General features: G+C 44.6%; 1 protein-coding gene across 4 annotated transcripts in view; it reads left to right on the top strand.

The window, feature by feature from the left end:
* Positions 1-8,880, top strand: part of Sh3rf3 (SH3 domain containing ring finger 3) — a 328,118-nt gene that overhangs the window by 234,057 nt on the left and 85,181 nt on the right. For all 4 annotated transcript variants that reach the window (XM_031347710.1, XM_031347709.1, XM_031347711.1 and 1 more), the window contains one exon: positions 2,544-2,903. In XM_031347710.1, coding sequence (XP_031203570.1) covers positions 2,544-2,903 — 360 coding nt within the window. The remainder of the gene's footprint in view (positions 1-2,543; positions 2,904-8,880) is intronic.

The following is an 8,880-nucleotide window of genomic DNA, read 5'->3' as shown; positions in this document are numbered from 1 at the left end:
GAAAGTAATCTTTCAATAAACCCACACAAACCTAATTCCACCTCTTACAACAAAAACAACAGGAAGTAGCAATTACTTTTTCTTAAAATCTTTATTTGAAAATTAATATTACCAACATCCTAATCGATTGAATCCAAAAATATGAGGAATTAGAAATTTGTTGACTGTCATCCAATGATCTCTCTAATTTGGTAATTGGAGAAATAAGTCCAATATTGTACAATCCATATACACTTTCAGCTTTTTTGTACGTGACAGTGTCTTGCTGTGTACAACATAAGGGTCTTGAGATCTTGCTTCTCCTATCTCAGCCTCTCTATTAGTAGTATTGTTTATTTCATGTTTTTACACTATACTATGATTTTCAGAACAGCTTACACAATTCGAAAGTATTTATACAGCCAAAAGAAATGTAGACAATTAAATTGGGAGGTAGCTTGTAAGAGAACAAAGAGTGAGACTGAATGCTTTGCTTGACGTTTGTAACTATTGTATCAAGTTTGAGAAAGAGGACTTTATAAGTTACTCTTTCTCTGAGATGAATGCTTTTCCAAATTATCACAGCCAATGAGCCAGATTCTTACCCTCACCTAATGTCTGTGCCACCCTCCAAACAGAAGCATTGTTCATTGAAACAGTTGGTGAATGACTTTATGGATAGACCATCTTAATACACTCACCATTTCTTAAATGAATGTAACCTGTTCTCTGTGAGCTGATAATAAAGTCACTCACTCAAGTCAAATAGCTTTGACCATAGCAGGAAGTCTGTATCCAAAAATCGTGGCTACAATTCATTCCTCTGCTCAACAGAACTGTCAACTCTCAGCTTAGCTATGATAAATGTGTATTATATATATATATATATACACACACATATATATATACATATATATATATGTATATATATATATATATACACATACACACACATACACAGTTAAAGTGATCATCAGTCTTACCAAGCTGTAAACACTGTGAGCGTCTGTGATGACTGGCCAAGCAAGACATGCTCACTGGTGCAAGCATGGCATGAATGTCATGGGAGAAACCAACCCCTTTCTGATTGGATATAAAGGCCACTCTACAAGCTGAAAGCCATACCTGTCACTGTTGTCTGGACTGAGAACTGTAGAACCTCCTTATATTGCTTTTGTAAATAGACATAGTATTAAACCAACTCCTGATGACTTACCCATATGTTACCCATATGTTAGTGCATCTCTCAGCCTTCATCAGAAGAGCTTTTTGTAGTAGATGCTGATTAACACAGAACCCCATGGCTGGTCAACATGAGAATGAGAGACTGAGATTTCTTGCTCCCAAATGGGATACCTATATGATATCCACCCCTCCTCAGGCTCAGGGATCGTTGCAGAAGATGGGATAGAAAAAATTGTAAAATCCAGTGGGGGTGGGTGACTAGAAGAAATCTGTTTCCCAGACACCACAGAGCATTTGAATAAACAGCAGCTGTGACAGCCTGCACACTACCTGCACAAGACCAAGCCCTACCAAACCCCAGCATGGTCCATTGGTTGACCATGGTGCAGTAGAAGGCCACACAGCTAAAGTATATGGACAACACAAACTTGTACTTGATGATTTGTTTTGTTTTGTTTTGTTTTTTAAAGTGGGACACAGAGTTGGGAGTTGTATCTGGGAGGAATTAGAGGAGATGAGTAGATATGTTCAAAATAAATTATATGAAATTCTCAATGAACTAATAAAAATGAGAAGATGAGTGGTAAGGTGGTTCAGTGGTTAAGAGCGCTTGCTGCTTTGCAGAGGACCTGAGTTCAGTTCCCAGCAACCAGGTCAGGTGGCTCACAACTGCATATAACTCTATCTCCAGGGGAGCTAATGCCCTCTTCTGGCCTCTGAGGGTATTCCCATATATGTTGAGTCTTTTTAAAAAAAAATCTGTTTTAAAGGAGAAAAACAAAAGAAATACAGGAAATTGGGTGCTATATGAGATCTTCAGAGCCAGAGCCAGCCAGCATCTTCTGAAAACTCTGGGTATTTTGAGGCAGTGTAGCAGAGGACGTGGTTTAAAGCGAGTCTACCTCAGCACATACAGCCTAGATAGACAAGACAGGTACTCAGTCAGCATAGCATTCCTCAGCCCCTCTGGCCTCATGTGACAGACTGATGAGCATCTCCAGGACACCAGACCAGGTGTGCCTCAAAATGCCCAGAGTTTTCTGAAGGTGCTCACTCCCTTGGCCTTTCGTTCCTCTCCACAGGAGCTATAGACTGTGTGAAGAAATGCCAACCCACTGAGAAAGACAAGAGTCATGGCAGCAGCCCTAGAAGGCCCTTCCTGTCCTCTGTGCCTTCTAAGGGATCTCTAAAGAAACTCATGGCCCATGTTCCTACCTTCTCGTACAAACCCACAGTGGAAACCACAGACGAAAGCTCTGACCTTGTAAACATATCATTTTCTAAGCAAGAACTCAGGCCAGGGCTGAGAGACAGAGAGGAAGATGAGGGGTAGCTGACATTTATGTAATGATGTTCCCTCTCCATTCTTTCCCACCTAGCTCAACGACTCTGCCAAGCAACTCATTGAGATGGACAAGCTGTGCCCCGCCGCCACCACTGCATACAACTATGATGCCCCCTTGCCCTCTGACCCCAGCACCGTAGCCAGCGTGGCCCCAGGACCCACCCTAAGTAGCTCAGGGGCAGTCAGTGCCTTTCAACGACGCGTGGACAGCAAGAAGAATGCCAAGAAGCGCCACTCCTTCACTGCGCTCAGTGTGACGCACAAATCCTCACAGGCTGCCAGTCATAGGCACTCCATGGAAATTAGTGCCCCGGTGCTGATCAGCTCCAGCGACCCACGTGCCGCAGCCAGGATTGGGGAGCTTGCCCATCTGTCCTGCACTGTACCTACCCAGGTAATTCTCAGAGCCGGGGTCCTGTGTCCAACAATTCCCATGGTTCCTATTCTACCTCTATACCTTGCTCCCTGGATTCCTGAGCTATCCTGAAGGAAGCCACACCAGAACTGCTGTGGGTGGCTAAGGTATCTCTCCTCATGGGCAACCACTTGGCCTCAAAGGCCTTATAAACATGTGCATGGTGGCCTCCATGTGTAAGGCGGTTGTCAGTCATTCCAGGATACAGCATTGGAGTAATATTTGATCTTCTTGGAAATTCCTCTCCCACTGATGTCCTGGGAAGAGTCTTGGGTGGGACATTTGGTGCCGCTCTGTGAAGTTCCTTTCAGCAGAGAAGGGACAAGATCTGAGAACCAGAATGAACCACACTACTCAGACCTTCTCTGCCATTCTTTCTATAGATCTTTTCTATTTCTAAACGTAACATTTATTATATTTCCACTAGCCTGTGTGTAGATTTAAGCATCCAAAATCATACGCTTAAAAAACATAGAGTAATAATTACCTGAAATCCAGGAAACCTGTCAATTGTGGAAAGTTTCACCTTTATGAATAGAATGCCAGGAAGGGAAGAGGGGGTCTCTTCTGCACCATCAAATTTCTGCTAAGACCAAGGAGTAGGTAATGTGTCTCCTGGAGCTGTGGGCCACTGGCCTCCAAGCTTAGCATACTCCAGGACTGTGCACAGTTAGGATGGAATAGGGCCAGCTCTTGCCCATTCTGCACCTTCTTATCCCAAGGTCCACCTGCCTGGCCTGCTTTACTTTCTTTCCAGGGACACCTCTGACTGTCATGGGAATGCTTCAGAGAAATGGCATCAGCATATGGCTAAACTTGGGAAGGAATCAATAAGCAACTGGCTTTATTTTCCTAAATTTCAGTTGTCTTGGATAAATTTATATGGAGAATCATCTTTTAAAATAGGCCGGAAAGGTGGTGCTGGCCATCCCCACTGTGCACACTCGCAGTCCACAGGCTGTGTATGAGGCGGGGAGGGGGGGACGGGGGGGGGGCGGGTTCGAGGGAGCAGCCTCCGGCCTCTGGTACTGGAGCGGCCAGCAGCGGCCTGTGGGCAGCCTTGCAGCGGTGTGTTCTAGATCAATGGCCTCTAAGACTCCAGTTGGATTCATTGGACTGGGAAACATGGGCAATCCAATGGCAAAAAAAAATCTCATGAAACACGGCTATCCACTCATCCTCTATGATGTATTCCCTGACGTATACAAAGAGTTTAAAGAGGCTGGTGAACTGCCTCTTAATTTAACAGATGTGCTTTTTCTACAATAGGAAGGAAATTTTGCACAAGCCATAGAATGATAAGTAAGGGCAAGATATGGTCCTGGGACTGGAAGAATACTAAAAGCTTCCAAGAAACAGAAAACAGTGAGAACAGAATAAAGCAGGACAATATACGTGTGGGTTATTATTGAAAGCAAACACTGAGACATGTAGCCCTGAGAAAGCAAATAGGTTTAACGACTTAGAAGCCATTTTGGAGCTGAAGAGCTCCTGTCTTTCCTGACCATGCTCTCTGTGCTGTCTGGCTCCTGTGGTACTGCATGAGAAGGTGACTGAGATCTTGGGGCTTTTCAGCGTCATGCTGAAACTGCTCATGCCCTTGTGGCCTGAGGAGACTGACATCGCCCTCCTTGGGCTCCAGGCTGAGCTGAAGTAACCTAGACTCTTAGTATAACTTTTTGGAACAATCTGATGACTTACTTTACTAAGAGAATATGAAGAAGGTGGCCTTTTATTATCTTTAATACACTAATTATTCCAAGTTGGTTTGTCAGGAGTTAAATCAGTGAGTAGCTAATTGATTGAAGGAGATAGTATTAATTTGGGGGATAACACTGATACTTGATACTTATCACCATGTAGTGACATGTGACTCTTTGCAAATGCGGCTTGATCTCTAAATTGAAGGAATGTCTTAAGTTAAATATAGAATTTAGGCAAGAAGCAAGGTAGAGGTTGAATGGAGATACTCCAGTGGATTAGAACTGGCAGAGCATAGACTCAGGGGCTTTAGAATGTCCACACCGTTGCCCCTCCTCCCACGCCTATAGAACTTATAGCTTACTCTTGCAACAACTGGAATTGCTTGTCACTGCATTCTATATGTTTCAGTTTTTCCTAGATTTCCAAAACTTTCTAGTATTCTGCCTGAGTTGTTGTCTTCTCTGAAGTTACCCCTATGACTCTATTCCCCAATGTCATTCTTGTTCTTTACTAATTTTAGGTAGGCCCGAGGAAAGACTACCTTAATAGGCTTGTCCAGGAATGAGGGAGACACTTGCACTTTAAAAGGAAAAAACAAGGAGCCTAATATTTAGTGAGAAACTACTATGTCTGCCCCTTACTCTCAGCCTTCCAAGTGTTCGGATTATGGTACTGTAATACAACAAGAAGAACAGCTCAGCACCCTCATTTTTTCTTTTTAAGTTATTCATTTTTAAGTGTGTCTATGTGTGAGAAAGTGCAATGCCCTCAGAGACCAGGAATGGGGACAGAACCCATGCATGGCAGTTAGGTGCTCTCCTCGGGTTATTCAGTGAGTTGATAGCAGGAGCCAAGGACTGAACAAGGTGTAGTTTTGACACCAGAGCTTTGGCTCCTTGAATTACAGGATGCACGGCCACTAATTAATAAAAGTTAATGCATAAGGCATTTGTCAGTATGAAGCATGGTTTTGTTTTGTCTTGTTTTTGCTCTGAAATGTAGCTAGCTACTTGTTGTCTGTTTATAAACTGGGTAATTGGTATAAATTGTCTGAATTTTTAAAGCATCAGTAGTGCCAAGTCATCAGTTGTATATGCTTTGCCATTCGTCTTTACCACATGCTTCTTGTACATTGAAGAGTGTTGTAATAATTAATAATTATTCATCACAAAAAAAAAATAGGCCGGAGAGGTGGCTGAGCAGTTAAGAGCATGCACTACTCTTACAAAGAGCCTGGCTTCAATTCCCAGAACCCACATGGTGACTCACAACCATCTGTAGCTCCAGTTCCAAAGGATCAAGTGCTCTCTTCTGACCTCCATGGGCACCAGGCACACAGGCTGTACATAACATGCATGCAAACAAAACAGTACAAGAAATAAAATGGAGGAAATGCAATTTATTTTTGAGGCAGAATTTCACTATGTCACTCTGGCTGGCCTGGAATTCATTAGGAAGCCTAGGCTGGCTCTATGGTCCTAGAAATTCTACCTGCCTCTGCCTCCCAAGTTAAAGAGATGAACCTCAAATAGATCTTAACAAATGAAATTAAAACATTGAGCTTCTGGGGAACTGTGGTTCTGTTGGATATACTACACCAGCTGAAAGGTGCAGCTGCATATCACACACATATTATGCACATATGCACGCCTGTGCACACACACTTACAAACATAACCCACACCCATACAAAAACACCTATACGTGGTGTCCTATACTTTTTATCAGCACACCCCTGTTGGTCTCGTCATAGGCAGAGGCCGTGGTCTACAGCAGGCACTTTGGTGTCTGGAGTGTTGTTGATCTTGACTTACATGCTCCTCTGCCTGCACACATATTGCTCAGGGAACGGTCCTTAGGCCGGGTCTGATTTGCTTTCTGGTGCTGTGATAAATGCCATGATGAAAAGCAACTTAAAGGAAGAAAAGAGTTGTTTAGCTTATACTTCCACGTCCCAGCCCATCATAGAGGGAAGTCAGCATAGGAACACAGCAGCCACTGAAGCAGAAACTGTGGAGACATGCTGCTTACTGGCTTGCTCACTGGCTTGCTCTCCAACTCATTCCCTAGTTCATGCTCAGTTATCTTTCTTATACAGCCCAGGTCCACCCGCCTAGGAATGGTGCCGCCCACAGTGGGCGAGGTCCTCTTACATCAGTCATCCATTAAGACAGTCTCTTATAGACACAGCCTCAGGCAATCTGATCAAGGCAATTTTTCAATTGTGAGCTCCTCTTCTCAGGTGACTCTGGGTTGTGTCAAGTTGACAATAAAAAAATTAATTAATTACAAAAACAGCACAGGACTGTTGGCATGTTTTCTATTAAAATAAAAGGGGATGTTACTTGGCTTGACCCATGGCTCTACGCCCTCTCTCATGGAATACTCTTTCCACCTGTTGGTAAGCGCTTGCTGTTTTTAAGTTCCTATGAGGGCCTAGCAACTGGTAGTGGCCATCTCTGCTCCCCAGTTGTGTACAAAACAGATGTCTTGGGCAGAGAGAAAACATCAGCTTGTTGCTTTGCACTCCATAGTCCACAGTGAGCAGCTGTACTTTTGGCCACAGTAAGTGATCCACAGACGTCAAGTCTTTCTCCCCTTGAAGCCCACCATGCCTGCTCAGGCTGTTACCTCAAGACCTCTTAACTGACTGATGAGCTTTGGCTTTGGGAAGGATGGAAGAGGGAGAGGGTATGATTGTCATCTAGGATCCTCACTGACTCACGGGTATATGCATCCCTCTCCTGCCTCCAGGACATTATCAGGGGCTGTTAGATTCAGAAGTTCTTCAGGATTGTAGTTTATTCCAAAAAGGGGTGTAGTGATTGATGCTGATGAATTCTGAACCCCCATTGACCACTGGACTGTATTCCATAGAACAGGCATCTACTCTAGAAACATAACCAGCTATCATGGGACCTACTTGGGGGATACCATGTTGAATTCTGCTAGCAGCCAGGTTGGCTCCAGGAAGGGTCACTAATAAAATATGCTGACAGGAACACATCTTATAAGGCTCATTGCTGGTGGATAAAGCTGGATAAAGAGAACCTTCTGTCAGAGAGGGCAGCGGAAACCTGAGTTGGCTCTGCTGCTGATTAAATGACTTCATCCTGAAGTCGTGTAGTAGAAGTGAAGTAATTGCAAGCCGGATCCACATGCAAGAGTAGCCATGGTAGCTAATGATGAACCCCAATCCACAGGTGCACAGGGCATCCATGGTGGCTAATGCTAACCTTTCGTGGTCTCTGCTACCTTACAATGAAAGGAAGCAGGAGGGCTGTGGCTTCTACAGAAATGACTAAAGGAAGCCCAGCAGGGATCTTCGTGTTCTGAGATGGGATGTTCTGAGCCCTGTGTAACGTGAAGGTTCTGAGAGCAGAGCTATTTGACTGTGGTCCTCTTCCAAGTAGCTTCTCCCGTTGTGACTGCACTTCCTGACTTCCCTATCATTTCTTCTCTCCCTGAACTGCAGGTTCCCTTACCACTAAGGGGAACCACAAAGACCACCCTTGCCCTTCACTCTCCCTCGGACCCAGAGCAATGGAGGGCAGAGAGAGGGTAGAGGAGTGGGATCCTCTCTGGCTTTCTCCTTTGGAGAGGTGCTGAGGCTGTACAACCCCAGTGAACAGACCTGGGGAAATGCCTAGAGTCATCTGTAAGGAATCTCAGTTTCCTTGACTGTTAGCTGAAGTGACACCAAGCCTTACCATGGCAGTTATACACAGAATGTGTAAGAGTGGACCTGTTGTTCAGGGGTCTGAGGCTCAATCCCCAGCCCACGATGTGGGAAAATTCTTCCCCAGGCTCAGGAGCTGCACTGACTTCGGTTCAGCTGCTTAATGATCCTCTCTGGGTTTAGGTGCTGTGCTGGACCCTAGAGCTCTGGAAAGGGGATGGTTATACACAAGGGAGCAGGAGAACTAGTATTACCTATTATTGCTCTTCTACCATAGAGCCCAGCCTCAGAGCCTTAACACTCTATAAACTAGCTAGCCCTGTCAGCCATGAACTAGAGAGAACCAGGCCAGACTGATCTTGTACTCCTGCCTCACCACAGGCAACTGAGGACCTTTGCTGGAATCCACTTTGGGGCAGTATCTCACTGTCACCTGGGATGGAGAAACTTCAAATACCAGTTCCCCCAGAATAGCACCAGCCTCCAACAGTTCCTCCTCCTCCTCCTCTTCTTCTCCTTCTTCTCCTTCTTCTCCTTCTTCTCCTTCTTCTCCTTCTTCTCCTTCTTCTCCTTC

Source organism: Mastomys coucha, unplaced genomic scaffold (genome assembly GCF_008632895.1).
Source record: "Mastomys coucha isolate ucsf_1 unplaced genomic scaffold, UCSF_Mcou_1 pScaffold3, whole genome shotgun sequence".
Lineage (NCBI taxonomy): Eukaryota > Metazoa > Chordata > Mammalia > Rodentia > Muridae > Mastomys > Mastomys coucha.
Note: the sequence above shows the minus strand (reverse complement) of the source record. Positions and strands in the feature narration are given on the sequence as shown.